At 35.3% G+C, this 20,299-nt stretch overlaps 1 protein-coding gene across 1 annotated transcript in view; it reads left to right on the top strand.

Annotated features, from left to right (window-relative positions):
- The window catches only part of LOC102041885 (sodium channel protein type 1 subunit alpha), a 90,342-nt gene that overhangs the window by 45,571 nt on the left and 24,472 nt on the right, over positions 1-20,299 (top strand). The window contains 13 exon segments of the mRNA XM_031055986.1: positions 91-232; positions 380-586; positions 1,035-1,340; positions 2,066-2,446; positions 3,624-3,756; positions 4,568-4,806; positions 7,091-7,264; positions 7,875-8,231; positions 8,933-9,415; positions 12,226-12,343; positions 13,777-13,931; positions 16,398-16,571; positions 19,086-19,208. Of these exon segments, the coding sequence (XP_030911846.1) occupies positions 91-232; positions 380-586; positions 1,035-1,340; positions 2,066-2,446; positions 3,624-3,756; positions 4,568-4,806; positions 7,091-7,264; positions 7,875-8,231; positions 8,933-9,415; positions 12,226-12,343; positions 13,777-13,931; positions 16,398-16,571; positions 19,086-19,208 (2,992 nt within the window).

The raw sequence follows: 20,299 nt of genomic DNA, 5'->3' as shown, positions 1-20,299 counted from the left end.
GCAGTTCTGGCTGCACATATGAGTATACTAACATCCAGATGATAGTATTAAAATATTATTAAATAGATAATGTCCAGTTTGTCTTTGTAGGCAGTGCCCAGAAGGATATACTTGCGTGAAAGCTGGCAGAAACCCCAATTATGGCTACACAAGTTTTGACACCTTCAGCTGGGCTTTCTTGTCACTGTTTCGGCTAATGACTCAGGACTTCTGGGAAAACCTTTATCAATTGGTGAGAAATTTTTAATGAAAAATAGACAAAATATGTTTGTATCAGTGATGCAAGAGGACTAGAGTCTATTTTCTTATCTGAATTTTAACAGTATGAAAAACAGAACTGTTGACATATACTTGCTTATAAATGTATTATTATTTCTAGACTCTTCGTGCTGCTGGGAAGACATACATGATATTTTTTGTTCTGGTGATTTTTCTGGGCTCTTTCTATCTGATAAACCTGATCCTGGCTGTGGTTGCCATGGCCTATGAAGAACAGAACCAAGCAACCCTGGAAGAAGCAGAGCAGAAGGAGGCAGAATTTCAACAGATGCTGGAACAACTGAAGAAGCAACAAGAAGCAGCGCAGGTATCATTTGTGGGGTAATAATGCAGGACTGTAAGGAAGTGAGTATACTGGAGAGATTCAACTTCTGCTTCCCAAAATTGGAAATATAAAGCACCCTGTTGGTCTTTCCATGACTGAGTTAGCTCAGAGGTTTTCTATTCTGCACTGAAGAAAGGTATATTCAAAACTAGGTATGGGTTGTTCACTCTGTTTTTCTAGTCTAGTGCTATTAATGCAGTCTGGTCAATTTCTGCATTTAAAATTTACTCATGAACGATGAGAGAAGTCTATGACCAACACATATCTTGAGTCAACTGATTAATAATAATTAGAAGAAAAACCTAGGGAGAGGATACCCTATGGAAAGTGTTAAGAACTGGGACTTCTGGAGTAGAAATTATGTATAAGTAAATTAAAGAAAAGAAAGCTTTAGGTCATGGTTTGCTCAATTCCTTCTGCATCATGGCAGGCAGCAGCAGTGGCAGCAGCAGCAGTAACAGCATCTGCAGAGTCCAGGGAGCCCAGTGCCGGAGGAGAAGCAGGAGGGCTCTCAGAAAGCTCCTCAGATGCATCAAAATTGAGCTCAAAGAGTGCAAAAGAGAGGAGAAATAGAAGGAAAAAAAGGAAACAGAAAGAACAGTCTGGAGGAGAGGAAAAAGATGAAGATGAATTTCACAAGTCTGAATCAGAAGACAGCATCAGAAGGAAAGGTTTCCGACTGTCTATTGAAGGCAATAGACTGACATATGAAAAGAAGTATTCTTCTCCACATCAGGTATTGCCTATAGTTTGTTTTTTTTTAGTAAAAACATCTATTCAAAGCATCATAGGCTGTTGCAAAGCTCTTTTAGTCTTCCTAAAGTATAGTAATATGATTCTACTGCATAAACAAAGGAAATACTGATACTTCATATTAGTGTTGCTAGGGCTTGGGAGGAAGTGCTGTGTCTGCTAGATTGCCTTGTAAAAAAAAACCTCAGAATTAAATGTAACCTCATATCTCTGTTCTTTTAATGGGATTATTTAAAAATAATATTAAAATATTCTCAGAATATGTAGGTTTCCCTTTAGCATGATTATATATTACCTGTTAAAATGCTACAGTATTTTTCTGTTATGATAGCCTCACATTTTCCTCTTGTTTCAATGATGTTTGAGCCAATGTTTGTTCACTATGGGCAAGATCCCTCATACATGAAACAGAGTGCATGTATAGGCTTCCTTTTTTTCTCAGTGGGAATTATGCAACTAATCTATTTGCAACTTCAGCTGAAAAACAAGTGTTCAGCACTGGTTTTGTCTTAAGAATCTGTGAACAGTGATACTTCTATCTGCAAAATATATCTCTAATGAAATACATGCAAAAATTTCATAGCAGCGTGTAGCTTCCAGGTAATATGATTACTCTTATTTAAGAAAAAAAGAAAACCAATGCTAATGTAATAACAGCTCTAAGTTTGAGGATTTCAACTAATATTCACATATTTTATTTACCTGCAGTCTTTGCTGAGCATTCGTGGCTCCCTGTTTTCCCCAAGGCGCAACAGCAGAACAAGTCTTTTCAGCTTCAGAGGTCGAGCAAAGGATGTAGGGTCAGAAAACGACTTTGCTGATGATGAGCACAGCACTTTTGAAGACAACGACAGCAGAAGAGATTCTCTCTTTGTGCCGCGCAGGCACGGAGAACGGCGCAACAGCAACATCAGCCAGGCCAGTAGGTCATCCAGGATGCTGGCAGTGTTTCCAGTGAATGGGAAGATGCACAGCACTGTGGATTGCAATGGGGTGGTTTCCCTGGTTGGTGGACCATCTGTTCCTACATCGCCTGTTGGACAGCTTCTGCCAGAGGTGATAATAGATAAACCAGCTACTGATGACAATGTAAGAAAGTTTTAAATAGCTCAGGCATGGTGGCCTTTCCTTACTGCACCAGCCAGTGTTTTCTACAGAATGGAACCCTTGGCAATGCTTCCTGGTTGGTCAAGCTATGAATGCTCCTGCATCTTGTAACTCTTTAGTAATTAAAACAGCTAAGATAGGTTTGCAAGCTAAGCATTTACTTACAAAGATTCACATAACTAACAAATGCAAGTCACAGTTTCCAAGTCATAGAATAATAACTTACACATTCATAAAAATCCTATGCTTCACTGTATTACTGTGCCTACTTTCCTTTAGCTGATCTAAAGGTCCATTTAACTATTGTAGTTGATATACAATGGAAAATATTATACAAAAATGTTATATAAATGCAATCAATATGATGCTGTATTACCACTATCAAAATTAGCATTATTAGTTAATTTTGATATCACTCTTCCTTATCAGCCTGGTTAAAAACGTAAGGAAGTTGTCAATTCCTTATTACCATTTATTTCTCCTTCCTATTTTCCATCCATTTCTGGTGGAGCATTGTAGTATAGACAACAAATAGTTCATTGGAAGATCAAAGTTCAATACATACTTCTAAAAATGCAAATGGCTGTGTGAACATATTGGCAGTACATATTGCTGCCATTCTCTTACCATATAAAGGTAAGAGAAAATGTCTCCAAAAACTTTCTTGCTTAGTTCAAATTTGTCTACTCAAACTGCTAAAAAGTACTAGCATGAGGAAGCATGAGGAAGTCAGACTTTTCTTACTTGCTACAGTTTGATTGGGAGAAAAGACTATTATGTTGCAAACCCCAGAATATCCTGTCAACAGCAGCAAGGAAAAAAATTATAGTTTGCAAAATTTTGTGCAATATTTTGAACTCAACCCTTTTCCATTTGTTTAATTTGTTTAAATGTTTTAAGACTTTTCATATCTTAAAGAAAAAAAATGCAAAAATTGAGTAAATAGACTCTCTGTCAATTTTGAACTGTAGGTACCTGTGACCTAATGGAATTCTAAAATTATTTAAAAGGTACTAAAAAGTAATAAAAGTCTGACATGATAAAATATGAAGTGCACGGAGCACGTGTCCAAGCTAAGACACTACTAACAGGTTGTGTCGTATTTGCTTATCTGGTTGTTTCTCCAACGTGGTCTCATCTACTGTCATTCTCTGTATAGGGCACCACGACAGAACCAGAAATGAGGAAGAGAATATCAGGTTCTTTTCACGTTTCTATGGACTTCCTGGAAGATCCAGCTTTAGGGGAAAGAGCCATGAGTATTGCTAGCATCCTCACAAACACTGTGGAAGGTGTGTGCTATGCCTAGCTTAATGTTTAATCCTCTTTTTCCCATAGATTTCTAAAAGTTTGAGTTGAAACTTGAAAACAGATTTAAAATAGCTTAAGTACAGATAACATCCAACAAACTGACATAAATTTATCATTAAAATCAAAGCTCTTTATTTATTAAGGTTATTACATAACTAAGCATTAAAGTTATTACATAAGGAAGCATTTCTATCTCATTGTTTTGTCACCATCTAACTCATGTGCATGGTCATGACTGAGTGGGTACTTATGCATAGTAATTAAAAATGTATTATTGGACACAAAAAAACCCTGAACTTTTTTCAAACATATGCAACTATTGTTAAAATATATAAGCATTTTTACAATTATATTTGTTCAGTCATTCTGTAAAGCTATTCTAGGTGATCAAAATGGTTTTTTTCTTGAATTCGGAATGAACATTTTCTCTTAAATGCTACAAATTTCAGAATAAAAAATATTTACATACTTGAACAGTAGGTGGGAGAAACAAGCTGAATTGTAATCAAGGAAAAATTAAATACATAATACAAACCGATGCATAAATTGAAGCTGATTGGCATAGTGATTGTAATACAAAGAAGTTGTGCTTGATAGATAAGCTTTGAACATAGCAAATATATTCAATAGCAATTTTTAAAGGCTTTCCTTAAAAGCCTTGTGGAATGGGGGCTTAAGGGAGGTCAATCAGTACCACTGCAGACTGAAAACTTGACTGGTACAATTCATATTGGAATGAGGAATGTTAGAGAAATCACATAGTTACAAATATAAACTTTCTTTTCCCCACAGAGCTTGAAGAATCGAGACAGAAATGCCCACCATGTTGGTATAAATTTGCAAATATTTTCTTGATCTGGGACTGCAGTCCTCATTGGCTAAAAGTTAAGCATATTGTCAACTTAGTGGTAATGGACCCATTTGTTGACCTGGCAATTACAATTTGCATTGTTTTAAATACACTCTTTATGGCTATGGAACATTATCCAATGACCGAAGAATTCAATAATGTACTTTCAGTTGGAAATCTGGTAAGTTTGTTGGGGTTTTACATTCATGATTTGGAATGAAACATGCCTGTAATAAGTGAAAGAAAAGGTTTTAACAGCTCTTTGGATATTTACTGGCCTTCAGATATAAGTATCAGAATATTTTTGGAAATTTGACTGTCAACCCTGACTCATGTAGCTTAGGATACTTTAAAATCAATATACTGCTCTGTTCTGCAAAATCAAATTAAAAATTTAAAAATTGGCTCTGATGCTACATTAAGTAAAGTCCATCTTAAGGAGAATTTGATTTGTGTAGCTACTAAACCAGGAAATGCATTGTTTCCATGAAACAGACACTATGCAAATAAATGCAGTGTTAATTTCTCAATCAATACAATACAAATCTTTAAATTATGAATGTGTTTTTAATTGCTGTTTCCTGAGCAGAAACTTACAATAGATAAACGATCCCTTTAAAAGCATTTCTAGAATTTTCTTGTGCAAAAGTCTTTTTATATGGATCAGTGGATTGTTTTCTTCCTATGCTTTAAGTAAAAAAAATATCCCACAGTACTTTTTCCTCTCCTATTTTTTATTGTTTTTATCCTCTGATAATTAGTAAGATGTATTTTCCTCAGGTTGTCAGCTGTATTTTCTCCCTTTCTCTCTGCTTCAAAAAGATAAATTATTCAAGATTTCATGAGTTAACTTTTTGTAGCTCTCCTGCTTTTGAACTGACAGGTTTGATCACATAGAAGTATCTGCAGCTACAGTCCTACTTTATCTTCTTCTTTAAGAATTGATTTCTTGTAATGTGATTTTTACTAATCCTTGTTTTGTAATGAGGAACAAATAGATCATGTAAATAACTATAGATTTTAAGGGGGAGAATGAATAGAAAATTGTACCGTTGATTTTCATATACTTAATATAAGGGAAATGTTGAACCTCTGTTTCCTAATAAAATGTAAAATCTTGTAGCATTTTATAAGTTTATTTTCCAACCAAGAAAATTCCATATAAATCTTGGTGTACCTCTCACTACAAAGGGAGTGTGCAAGAACCTGTCTATAAGCACCACATTCTTCCAGTTGTAGGCTCCCTGACATAAACCCCTTCTGCAATAGAGAGGATCTCAGAGCTTGCCTGCTCCCGTAGCTCCACTTTAATGCTTCTTGTGCTGTTCTGATTGTTAAGAACCTGTCAGCATTTCAAACTGTGTCATTCTTATGTCTTTCTCAGGGGTTCCAATCCTGCATCTTAAAAATTGGTAACCTCTCCCTCTGTGATGTTTGTATCTAGAGTGTATTTAAAGACTAACAATCTATCTTGAGTATTGGTGCTCCTAGGCAGAGCAAGTCAGACTTCTTTCCTGTCTCCTGATTATCCCACTTAGATTTTTCTCTTTAGCTGTCCTATTTTCTTTTCAGCTTGCTGAAAAATGGGTTATCAAAACCAGAAAAAAAAAGAAAACAAAACCAGAAAACCTGTCAGCAGGGCTCAAGCAGTTTTTAACTTTAGTGACTTCAGTACATTCCTATCCTAGAATAAATTCTCCCAAAACTTCTCTCAAAGCTACTCAGGGTTATACTTTGGTGTGTCTTAAATAGAATTCCTACATCATTCAGGATAGAAACTCATGATGAGAAATCACTAGCAGCAGCACTTTGTTTAAAATGCATTCTTAAAAACTCTTTTATTCCTGACATTGTAGTGTCTGAGCCAACCAACTTTGCTGCTACTACTGGGCACATCCAGGTAGAAGTTACTCAGCTTCAGGAAATTGTTGTACCTCAGCACATCATAATGTATCTCAGTTGCTGTATCAACTAAGGTACATTATAATATACCATTTATTCATCTGGCATAAATAATCACAGCTCTGTTGAACTGAACTATAGGCAGGTCATAGCAGGCAAGAAGCTGCCCCCCTTTAGTCTTAGATTTAGCCTAATTTATAATTTGTATACCAAGAAAGAGCAATACCATATAATTTCTTGGAAAGCATTCCGGTTTATGTTCTGAAAATCAAATTTGGGACATTGTTTGTACTGCATATGAGAAAGTCCATATCCTTAGAAAGTTGAAATTGGATTTTAAATGTTATAAAACAGAAGTTTTGTAATTTGCTTAGTATAAAATTTAATTAATAGAAAAATTACCTGATTTTCTGACACTTGTTAAGGGAAGGTGGGCATAATAAATCACTACAGTAAATATAACTATTTTTAAGTATTGCTTTTGGATAAGACATAGCTTGAATTAAACTAGATCTGTAGTATTATGTTTCACCTTGAAATAACAAACTGCCCTTTGAACTCAGGTCTTCACTGGAATCTTCACAGCAGAAATGTTTCTCAAGATAATTGCAATGGATCCTTACTATTATTTCCAGGAAGGCTGGAATATTTTTGATGGCTTTATTGTAACCCTTAGCTTGGTTGAACTTGGTCTTGCAGATGTGGAAGGACTATCTGTTCTTCGGTCATTCAGATTGGTAAATATACTTCAATTGTACTGATTTTTCAATGTGGCTTCATTAAAATAATTGTATTTTTGTTGTAAAAATTTGCTTGATGTTTGCCATGACATTGATCCTGAGGACAGTTTCATTAGCACAAATCCTTACTAATTGTAGTACCTTACAGTCTTCAGTGGAAATTGATAGAGACCCAAACAGATAGCAGTGGGTGCCCTGGGCCTATTTCCAATGTATCCATTGTATATACACACTTTAAACATCTCACTATGCAGACATAGATTGACTCAGTACAGGTGTTATGCTCTGATTGGCATCATTGGATCAGATCTCTACAAACACTGGTTGAGAAGTTGTCTGTATTATTTTAACTGGTGAGCCCTAGATTTTAAGTTCAAATCAGTAGCTTCTTTGGCCTTCAGTAAAAGCTATGCTTTGAGAGTATCAAATAACAATTTTACAAATTTTTCTTGAAGGAAATTTCCATCTTCATGCTCTTTAGACAAGATGATACCCTCTGAACAATCCAACTAAAGGCATATTTTGCAGCAATATCCTTCCACAAATTAACTTTAAAATATCCTTGTATCTTTCTGGTTCTCCTAACAATATTTTTCTTTCCTTCCAGTTACGAGTTTTCAAATTGGCAAAATCCTGGCCAACACTAAATATGTTGATAAAAATCATTGGTAATTCTGTGGGAGCTCTGGGGAATCTGACCCTGGTGCTGGCCATCATTGTGTTCATTTTCGCTGTGGTTGGGATGCAGCTCTTTGGGAAGAGCTACAAGGAATGTGTCTGCAAGATCTCCAGTGACTGTGTGCTCCCTCGCTGGCACATGCAAGATTTCTTCCACCCTTTCCTGATTGTATTCCGAGTGCTGTGTGGAGAATGGATAGAAACCATGTGGGACTGCATGGAGGTTGCTGGCCAAGCCATGTGCCTTACAGTCTTCATGATGGTCATGGTGATTGGAAACCTGGTGGTAAGTAATCAAAGTGTTAACAAAAAATGATTTGGCAAGAGAGTGGTCTCAGTCCTGAAGTGAACTAAGTGCTCTGGCTCTGCTTCAACAAAGCACTTAAGCAGGTGGTTTCAAGAAATGCTTAAAGTTAAGCTTAAGAGCTTTTTTGGATAGAGAACAAAATATTCTGCCATGTCAAAATCCTAACAATGTCAGAGCAGGTACTTAAGAATGTGACTAATTTCTCTTTTGGCCCTTTGAAAATATTTTGTGCTCCAAATAATTTTAGTATATGGGTCCTTATAAACCATTCGCTGTGGATTTTTTTATTATTTATACCATAAGATTAGTCACCTGAATAATCTAATTTCTGTTGTGAGATGGGCTAAATTAATTTTTTTTAATGATGCTGAACAGCAAATCTGATAGCTCCATTTTTAGATTGTAAGTTTTGACACCAAAATATTTACATACTGTGGGGAATCCAAGACACATTTACAGATATTAGTCAGTTGTACAAATATTTTTGAATAGTGTGCAGGACTAAACTAAGTGAAATAAACTTGGTTTTTATGGAGGAGAGAAAAATTTTTGATGGTACTTTTTGGTTATGGTGAGTTATTGGGATTTTAGTCTTTGATGTCACTAATAGGACATCTTTAAAATAAAATAAATTTGTTTTAAAATAAAGTCTAGAACATATTTTTAAAATCTTTCTGCAGGTACTGAACCTATTTTTGGCCTTGCTCTTGAGCTCATTTAGTGCAGACAACCTTGCTGTGACAGACGACGATAATGAAATGAACAATCTCCAGATTGCTGTGGCAAGAATGCAGAAAGGCATAGATTATGTGAAGAGAAAAGTGCGTGAATTCATCCAAAAAGCCTTTGTTAAAAAACAGAAAGCTTTAGATGAAATCAAACCACTTGAAGACTTAAACAACAAAAATAGCTGTATTTCTAACCATACAACTGTGGAACTAAGCAAGGACCATGACTATATTAAAGATGCAAATGGAACCACCAGTGGTATAGGCACAGGCAGCAGTGTGGAAAAATACATAATTGATGAGAGCGATTACATGTCATTCATAAACAACCCAAGCCTCACTGTGACGGTGCCCATTGCTGTGGGTGAATCTGACTTTGAAAATCTAAACACAGAAGAATTTAGTAGTGAATCAGACCTGGAAGAAAGCAAAGAGGTATTTAGATATTTTTTGCATTCTCTCTGATCTTTTGAGGGACTTTGTTATGTGAAATTTTCTTTGATTAGGTTTTTTTTTACTCCTCATAAACCAGTATATTCCATTCTTAATCATTTATTTTTACATTTCTCTGTAGATAGGCATAAATGAGTGTTTAAAGGAGGACTTCATTCTAGACGAACAGAAGTGTGAGAAAGAGTTAAAAAATTAAAGCTTCCTGGAGGGGATAAGAGGTCATGTAATGGGAGACTCAACTAATCCATAAAAACTATGCATGGTCCACATGGCAGTTATAACAACTTGTAGGGGATAGTGCCTTAGCTGCAGTGTTATTCCACCAGAAATTTTTGTTTGCCTTCTGTGGAAAGGGTCCCATGAGGAATGTGATACATCTTCTCTCTGCCCCTTGAAAAAGCATACATAAACCAGAAAACGTATAAATAGTTTATGTAATTCCTTTAGACATTCCTTTAGACATATGAATTCTTTTAGTTTTTAAAACTGTCAGCTCTTCTACATCTAGATTCCCATAAAAAGAGGTCTTAACCACAGACTCTCCCATATACTTCAAATTCACTTGATTGTTAAAATTCAAAAGTACCAACAGATGAAAATACCTACTGTTGCTAAAGAAATGCTAAAGCAGACTATTGATATAAAGCCTTTTTCAGAACTGCAATTTTAAAAAGCATATTAAGGCTATAATTGTTCCATTATGTAACTTTTTGTATGTGGGTATTTTAGAAAAATAATTTAAATTGGTTCAATTACAGAATTTGCAAAACAACTACACCCTCAATGACTTTGCTGCCATTTTAGTCAAATTAGAAAGTTGCCCTTCCAGACACTTAACAACATTATTTTCTCACTTAAGAAACCTCAGCCTTAACCAGCTAGTTCCCATTTTGGTTGCAATGCAATTTTTTTACAGAATAGCTCATCTTCCCCCTTCTGTCCCACTGCTGTATTGCTACCAGTGCTTCAGACACCAAATTTTAGGGTAGCTGAACTCTTTATCACTATCCTTTCAGTGTGTGTAAGAGCCCTCTAGTGATGTCAGCAAAAACTCAGTGTTAAGCTAAGTGCAATTCTTGGATCCTCCTTCAAGAAAGGAGATGTGTACAAAACAGCTTCTCCCCACACCAACTTATTTCAGAGACAGTGTTGTTCCCACTTCCTAATTAACATCTGCAGCATTAATAATTATTTTCCTGTTAAATATTAGCTAAAATGTCTATAATTAATTTGACTTATGCTTATGAAACACTGCTGCAATAAAGGTCCTTAAAATTGCTTTCAGCACATTATGAACCACCCCCAGAAAGAAGAATTTCAAAATAAAACATTTAAACAAAGATCCTTTAGAAGAAAACAATGACATATCTACTCTCCACAACTACCTTCGTGCTGTCCAGTCCAGTCTTCCAGCCCATCACAGAGCAGACAGTCAAATAGAGAGACACCAGCTGGTTTATGACTGACCAAGGGAGAACTGATCCTGTTTAGACACAGACTCAGTTTAGGAAAGCTTAGGAAAGCTCTCTGCTGATGTGCTGCTACCTGTAGGAACAGAGTTATCTTTTATCCCATTGAAACTGTGACACTTCTGACTTATTGCTACCACTGCTTTAATAATTGTTAGTGTTTGGGGGTTTTTTGTCCTCAGTAGCAAAAGGGCTGCTGCCACCCAGCACTGATGAACCCGGGAGGAGGCTGAAGTGAGGTGGGGGTCAGGCTCTTTCCCAAGTAAGTGGAGACAGGATGAGGAAATGGCCTCAAGTTGCTCTAGGGGAGGTTTAGATTGGATATTGGGGAAAATTTCTCCCCTGACAAGATTGTCAAGCTCTGGAATAGGCCACCCAAGGAAGTGGTTGAATTGTTATACCTGAAGGTATTTAAAAGATGTGGCACCTGGGGACATGGTTTAGTAGTAGTCTTGGCAGTGCTGAGTTTATAGTTAGACTCAGTGATCTATACTGCAGTTGTTTCATTATTTTGTTTAGCCATACATATTTAAATATATTTCCTTCACAATTTTGCCCAAGTTTTAGCCACAATGCCAAAGACATAGATTGCAACCAGGTTCCAGCTGCATGTTACATGTTACAACAGTCTTTGGATTTTTAGGATGAGAATTAGCTTAAGTTCATCCTTTCGTTCTTTTTTTTTTTTTGTAATTTGGTTTCCAGCTTATGCCTCACTCTCTTTATGCTCATCATGTTGTTGAAAATTTGTTGATAAAACATGATCTGATTTTTTTACAGGCATAAACTACCTCAGTCTCATTGTATGCAGATTCTGCTTCACTCTGAGCTAGACTTTCAGCAATTTTAATCTGGATTTACTAACCCCTGAAGTATGGCCTTCTCTGCTTTTTTTCCTCATTCCTCTGAGCTCCCACCTCATTTATGGAGTTATTTTTAGCCTCTTACTGATTTTCAGTAGACACTACAAATTCCTGTATATTTTTTTAAGCTTCATTATTTTTATGTGGGTCAAGAAATCATTATGACTTATGGCTTGTTTGGTGATAAATCTTCCCAGATTTAGCATTACCCACATTTTTCAGTTTAAAGCACAATTTTATTTGAAGTCTGATGTGTTACTGATACACCTTCTATTTAATAGATTGATACACTACAGGAGGAAAACCAGACTGTATAAATTTCTCAGATGTTTATCAACAATTTACTTATGTTGGATTCTAGAACATTCAAAAACATTGTCTGAATTACTTATTCCAGAATCAGATAATATTTGCCTTTAAATTATTTACTGTTCATTTGTGATGCTTCTTTCCTTTACAGAAGTTAAATTCATCCAGTTCCTCTGAAGGCAGCACAGTTGATATTGGACTTCCTGCAGAAGAACAACCAGAAGCTGAACCTGAAGAAGCCCAGGAGCCAGAGGCCTGCTTCACAGAAGGTATTTGGGAGAAAAACACTAGTAATAATTGTTAATGGAATTACAGAACCATTTGCTATGTAAGTTAAGTATTAAGATTTATGAATCATATTTCCCTTTTGTTAGTGTTTAAGCTCTGATTATTAGCAGTAGTTCTTTTACTCCATAATATATTACATGGAAACTGATACCACAATTATACTATGTGTTGGATAAACAGTTAAGAAAACATTTTATTGGAAATGTATCTCAATTTTTAAAATAAGAAAAAATATGGTCTTGAAAGTTTTGTTTTAGTATGTTAGTGTACTTTCAGAGTTTAGTAACAGATAGTAAACACACTTTAAAAATATTCTTCAGAGATATCTAAGTGCTTTATAAAGTATACATTACTACAATAGCTGTTTAATGATAAATGAAAACTCCACCTAGATGGTTTTGTGAAAAATGCTAAATGAATCTTCTACAAATAGGCAAAAGGAGAAGGAGGAGCCTTGTGTGCCACCTGGGGAAAGAACAGTCTAACCTGGTGGACTCCTTCATTTTTCATTCTTCCTTCTATTGGCCCACAGTTCAGTAAAACCCTAATCTGGTCATAAATGTTTTTCCATTGGCATTTCCTTGGGAGAGCCCTTATGGATGTGCGCATGTGAAGGAGGCGGAGAAAGAAATATTTTTAAAAACAGTAATATCAGGATACAAATGCCATTTTTCGTATCTGTAAACAAAAGTTAGATTTAGGCATTGGAGAATAAATGCTACTGTCAGGTTGGATTACTTCTGGACATATCAGATCATTCTTTAGAAATTTACATTGAACTTGTAAGAGGTAGTGCTGTAACAGTCTAGGATTTTTCATGGAAAATACCATTGTTTATTACTACTATTTTTCTACATAAAAGTCAGCAGCTAACTCATAAAAGTGCAAAATAAATTAGGGGCAGAAGGTAGAGAAATAAGCTGGTTCTGAAAAGCTCAGAACTCAAGACAAGAGCCTTAGATTTTTTTTCATGTAATGAATGTAACATTGTCTGAATTGAGTATCCTGACCAAAAGAAGGTACAGTTTCATATCATTCGACCATATCTTACTACAACAAAACCTATCTGACATTTGGATGAGTTTGTATATTTTAACTCTTATTTTGTATTCTGTAATTTACCTTTGTGTTTGATGGACTTTTATCTTTTTGTGTGCACTGTATTGAGCACTTCCTGATAAATGAGAAATGCATTCTTCTCACTTGTTTATTTAACTGAAAATTCCAATTGTCTCAATGAAATTTTTTTCGTTGAAGAAAAAGAAGGTTATCAAGGTGAAAATCTGTTGGTTTTTTACTAAATAGCACAGTAAAAATAGCATTGTATCATTAACAGAATGCATAACCAAAATTAATGCAGCTCAACAAAATCTCTCCTTTTTTTCCTCCTCTCATTACATACAATGTTCTAAAGGCTGTGTAAGAAGGTTCAAGTGCTGTCAAGTAAGTATAGAAGAAGGGAGAGGAAAGCAGTGGTGGAACCTTAGAAAAACCTGCTTCAGGATTGTTGAACACAACTGGTTTGAGACTTTCATTGTCTTTATGATCCTCCTCAGTAGTGGAGCTCTGGTAAGTAAAACATGAACAGAATGTTTCCATGTTGTCAGAAAACTCCTTAAAATTGTCTTTTCTAACACTGCTTTAACTTAACACAATTCTATGCCTTCAAATGGTAGGACTAAATTTTATTCAGGCCTTGGGAAAAACAGCAAAAACAGTCCCTTCTTTACAACATGTAGAAAAAAGAACAGACACCAGTGATTAGAGAGAGCCTATCTCCATTGCTGGAAGAGGCAGTGATATGCCTCAGGCAGAGAGAAACCACATGTGAAGAAGAGAACATGCTAGACTTTCTTATTTGAGTGTGCTCCCTCCTTTCTCTGCTGTTTACTGCTGTAGCTCAGGGAAAAGGACTGTCACACTGTTGAGTGTTTGGAACTACAATGGCATGAACAGTTCAAAACACCTTGCAAGGGCCAGGGCTGGCTTATGTAGTCCTATAAATGCTGTGTGCTAGTACAGCAAAAAAAGCTAAGACTGTGTGGGGTTTTTTTGATTCCTTTCTAAGAATAGGAGTTGATCATTTAGACTTACAATTCAGCTTCTCCTGACTCATACTTATGTAGACTGAAGGGACATCTGCAAAAACATGAATTTCCTCTAACAATCATGCAAGGGCAGAATAAAAGGAAGCCAACCATAATAAAAATCTATAACAATAAATTAAATTAATCCTAACAATATGTATTTGTTAGGAAATACAAATAATGATGAAGAATAAAGAAATTATAGATGAATTTTTAAATTAAAGTGAACCTGCATGAATACACTGAGGTGATGTTTCTTAGGCAAACTATTTGCCGTAAGATAATGCAGAGCATATCTAGCATCTACCATGACAGATTTAATTACCCTTTGGCAAATTACTTAACTTCCTACATAATAAACAAAATTGTGTTTCACAATTGTACTATAAGCTCATTAGACCACTGCCAAGACTTTAAAATACTGTAAATACTGTTAGCAGTTTATGATAATATCTATCACTAGTTTCAGCTGCATCTCTAAGAATTATTCTGCTTTTGTTTGGTCAATAAATTTACACAAGAAAAGTAGTGGAAGAAGATCTGAAAAAGGTGAATTTCGATTATTATATTTAGAGGAAGTTTGAGACAAGATCCCACAGCATTAGTACCTTGTGCTTGTGAGCCTAAGATGTGTCATGCAAAGAACGTTTATTTTGTGAAAACATTTCAAAGACCATGGATTAGCCCAAGCCTCTGGAGATATGAGACTCTGCTCTCCCTTTAAAGTCCTTTGCGGTAGTGAGGAGGTCTCTTTGTACCCACCAGCTCCTTATCCCATATTCACCCCAAGGCCATGCTCCAGATAAGTCTCGCTGTCACCAGGGGCAGGAAATGCAGCAGGCAGGGCAGGGAGCAGACACATTTCCCTGCCAGCAGCGCTGCTCACTCAGCCTCTGGCATCCCCCACCCTCACAAAGGAAATCACAAGTGCTGACTTCCCAGTTTTAGTGAATACAGGAGTGTCAGGTTCCACAGTGCCTGATGCAAGCAACCAGAATTACACAGACCTTAGCTTGATGTCTGGTATACAAACACCAATTATTTGAACTGACAGATGTCAAGTGGTTCAAAAGCAGGCTGAGTAAAAATGAATGTTAGTATCAAAAAATATCCAAATCTTTGCAAGCTAGCAGATCATTCCAGTTCTTCCAGCTTGATAAAATCAGTCAGTCTCCATAAGAAATAATAGCAGAATTGAAATTTGAAAGCAATTAAAAGAAAAAAAAAGAAGAATAATTTATGAAAAGCAGGAGCTATTTGTTTCTTCAATTGCCTAAAAATGAGAATACAAAAAGTGTAAATAACATTGCAAGGAGCTCAGAAATTTTATGTATTTCATAAAATGTGAATAATAAAGCAGTTAATTGATTTAAGATAGATTTTTTTTTAAGAAAGGAAGAACTTATTTTAAGATTTATAACTTAAAATTTTCAGGAATCCAGAGGACTTAAAAACTTACTTAAAAAGGTAACTTGTATTTATCATTGTCCTCAAAATTTTACAGCTATGGCCCTGGATTTTGTAGTTGGGTCTACCTACATACAAGCCAAATGATCTCAGTAGAATTCAGTTCAGGCACAGCACATCTAGCAGAATCAATTCTATTTGTCAATATGCAATATAGACTGAGAAGAATAATTTACTAATTTACTAATTCACTAATTCAGCAATAAATAAATAAATAAATTTAAAAAAATCTCTGACCAGTGTAGTGGTTGCTGTGTAATATCTGCTTCTTCCTTCTATGAGCTGGAAAATATATTTCCATAGGGAAAAACCAGATATATTCTGAGTTACCAGAAAAAAAAGCATTAGATAGAAATGACATATCCTTGCCATTTCTTGAATATTATTGCCTTTTTTTGTTGCCTTTTTTGCTTTGTTGTGTTACAACCTGAAGCATGTGCAGTAACAAAAAATAACATATCTTGAATGTTTATACTCACAGGCTTTTGAAGACATATATATTGAACAACGTAAAACTATCAAGACCATGCTGGAATATGCTGACAAGGTCTTCACTTACATCTTCATTCTGGAAATGCTGCTGAAGTGGGTGGCCTATGGCTACCAAACGTATTTTACTAATGCCTGGTGCTGGCTGGACTTCCTGATTGTCGATGTACGTAGTGCATTTCCTAGGTGACACTTTTCTATTTATCTGGTAATTTTTAAACTTACTTTCTCTGCAGCCATAATATCTATTAATGCCAACTAGTTTACTTTTCAATTTGAAAAGTAAGGTAGCTGGAAAAATTCCATGTTTCTCTGTCTTTCACTTCATGCTTGCAGCACTGCCTTGCTATGTTAAGAGACTGGAAGCTCTGCAAGCAGCTGGGGGTTTATCCCAACACTGCTGTTGAAAGAGGTCATCCTGCCTTGCATTCTGGCCTGGGATGCTCACTCCCACCTTCAGACCCATCATTCCTCCTGCTGAGGTCTAGGTTGAGTCCAGCATTCAGATGTGTGTCTGATCCACCAGACATCAGACAACCATCTGAATCAAAACTCCTCTGGCAAGACATTGAACATCATGTCCACAAATTTCAGCATATGGATAAATTATGGCTCCACAAGGAAAGCAAGATATATCTCTAGCACTGGGAGTGGGGATTAATTAGTATGGAAGTCCAATAAGTACTACTGAGCTTGCAGTCTTCACGGGCATGTTTGAAATCTTTGCTGAAGGGTTATCTCATAGTTCTGGCTCTACGGAACTGTGCTGTGAAATGGGAGAGAACATTTCTTGATGCATTGGTACAATTATGGAGCATTTAAGAATATCTTAAGTATACCCCCTGGGGAAAAACCTCCAGTGTGCAGGAATGAATACTGTTTCTGCAGCTCATGAATTTCTGTGGGTGAACCTCAAATACTATGTTCTACAGAGGTACAAGGCCAGAACCAGTCACTATATTTTCAAGACAGTAATTTCTGGTATAACACATACAAAAACCAAGTATTGAACAAGCTCAGTTTTAAAATTAAGATTCTTTTTGTCCTGGCTTTAATGACTTAGAAATGTACACTGAATAGACTAAAAGACACCTTTATAAGAATATATTGTCCCAAAGTATTGCCAAGAATCCAATATTTTTTCAATGTGTCCCCATCATACAAGGGCTAATTAGAGCATCAGAACAATTAATTTTCTTCTTTTTTTCTTCTTTTTCTTTTTTTTTTTTAATGGCTGTTTACAACATTTTTGATTTGTGTACATTGTGGTTTAAATATACTGAGGATTCAACTCCACACATACAGCTACAGATAGCCATGTTTCATACAAAGACAGTACCCTCTCTCAGAAAACACTTTGCTCTTTAGTTTTGAAATTCTCAAAATGGTTACCTAAATGGCACCTACAACAAAAAAGCTTGAACAAACATGCAAGCAGCAGCATCTGTTCATTTTTTAAACTAATTTTCTCTAATATTTGACCTTATTTAAATCATAGTATCCCGAACAGTCATCTTGTGAATGTGAAAATGTGAATACAGCATTATGTGAAGCTATAGTACATATTAAAGTGTCTGAATTAGTTCATGATAAATGCTGGATTTACACATGTGGATATTTTCTTTCATTTTCCTTTAGATTGTGGCAACTTGAAAGTTTTCAGTAATACAATGAATGTGCTGGAAAATAGAAATTTAGATTTTAAAAGAACCAAGTTTTGTAGTTGCTAGAGCTGCTGGAAAGTTCAGAAAAGCTATTAACTTTTAAAAGCTAAAAATTGTGCATATAATGCTTGTTTTTAAATATGAGCACAGTTGTAGAATTCTCTTTACCTAATACGTTGTTCCTTATAATGAAAGAGTATATGAGAACATGATGCTATTTTTGGCCCAATAAATAGTTAAGGAATTAGAACAGCATAATGAGGGAACATTTAGGGGAAATGGGAAACAAACAGAAAGTAATATTTTGGACAGGAGCCATAGCAAATGTGGAGAATGTGGTATTTTGCACTGAGGTAATGTAGGGACATGGAATATTTAAAGGCCTGTCAAATTCTTCCACCAATGGAACTGTTCTTCTAAGGTCTTAGAAACAGCATATTCAAGGTTAATTTCAACTTGTAAAACTCATAATTTCAGCAGCCAGGCAAAAGGATTAGTCAGTATAACTGTCTAGAACAAAAATAGTCATTTTTACCAATTTTCAGAGCAGCAATGTTGTTCTGCGATCCACATGTAGCTCAACACAAACTTCATTCACTTCCCTTCCAGTTGTGAGCAATCAAATGACATTATCAACCACAATTACTGATCCCAACAGTATTGTAAAACAAAGAAAAAATAGGACCAATACCTAATTTGGTAAAAAAGAGAGATTAATAAAATTCAGGCTTTGTGGTTTTAAATGTCCTCAGATCAGTAGCAAAGGATGACATTCAGAAGTACTAATGTTTCCAGATATTAGTTATAATATGATAATTTTATTTGTTTGTTTACCTATTCACCTTTCATATGGCTTCTTTCTTCTTCTTCTTCTTTTTTTTAACTTGAAAGACTCCCTATTCCTGAAGAAAGTGATCCAAAATTAGACTCTTCTAACGAAGTGTATATCTCACATCTATGGTATGTAAAGTAATAATAATAATAATAATAATTTTTACTTTCCTGTTTTCATATAGGTCTCTTTGGTTAGCTTAACAGCAAATGCATTGGGTTACTCTGAACTTGGTGCCATTAAGTCCCTTAGGACACTAAGAGCTTTGAGACCTCTAAGAGCTTTGTCACGATTTGAAGGCATGAGGGTAAGACAACGTGAAAGTGTCTGAAACTATGCATGCATCTAAAGAATACATGCATGCACAACAAGGAATGACAAGTCCATGCAGAGAGGCTGCACTATCTTTTATCGCATATCTTTTACTAACAGATAAGCAAAAAGCTTCATCCATTCACCTAAATCCATATGCAGTTATCACATAGAACTTATATTCATTAAGGTTACTTTACTTTCTAGCCAATCTCAGGAGTTTTTCGTATGAGTCTTTGAAATTGCCAACTATGAACTCTCTTAGCAGAGTGCTAATAATAAATAAAATGTAACACAATTGTATTGATTTATTTACTGATAAATATATCAAAATATTTATACAGGAATCATTAGCATTAGTTAAAAAAGATATTTTCTCATAGAAATTGAACTTCTTCATTTTTCATTATATTCTATAAACTCCCTTTAATCTAACCCCATTGAATTTCATTAGATGATACTACAGATACATTCATATCTACTAGTGGTTTAAATCTATTTCTGAGTTTGGCTGACTTAAAAAGCAAATCAAGTTATTCAATTCCTCTATGAAGTTATTCTTTTTGTCAGGTAAATGCTTCTTTTATTTCAATTAATCGCTATTCAATATTCATTACAATGTATATAAAGTAATTTCTTGCTACTGAGTAATTTAGAGGCCCTGCTTATTATTCATCTCACTCAAGAAGGAATTTTGACTTATTTTTTCATTTATTTATACCTTCTGTTCATTAAGGCCACTGAATACAAACTAACTCTATATGCATGTCAATGAAATATGCTTTAAGAGAATGCTTTTTCCTGCGTCATGGAAACATAAGAGGAAACAATGCAGAATCTTTGGAAAAAAATCTAAGATCAATGAAGTCAAACTGAGGCTTCAAATTCTTTTCCTGAAATTGTATTCAGCAGACTACCTATCTTCACTTCAGAATGCAGCAGAAAACGCATTGCTAACCAATGATTACTGAATTAATAAACTTCCGCTTCAGGCAGCAAATTGACTTTTAACAGTTTTCTCCTTATATGAAACTCATGAAGTGATATTCAGCAGGGTAAGAGCTGGTCAAGTACCACAGAATATGC

This window comes from Geospiza fortis, unplaced genomic scaffold, assembly GCF_000277835.1.
Source record: "Geospiza fortis unplaced genomic scaffold, GeoFor_1.0 scaffold112, whole genome shotgun sequence".
NCBI lineage: Eukaryota > Metazoa > Chordata > Aves > Passeriformes > Thraupidae > Geospiza > Geospiza fortis.
The sequence above is the reverse complement of the archived record's forward strand: the minus strand, read 5'-3'. Positions and strand labels throughout refer to the sequence as shown.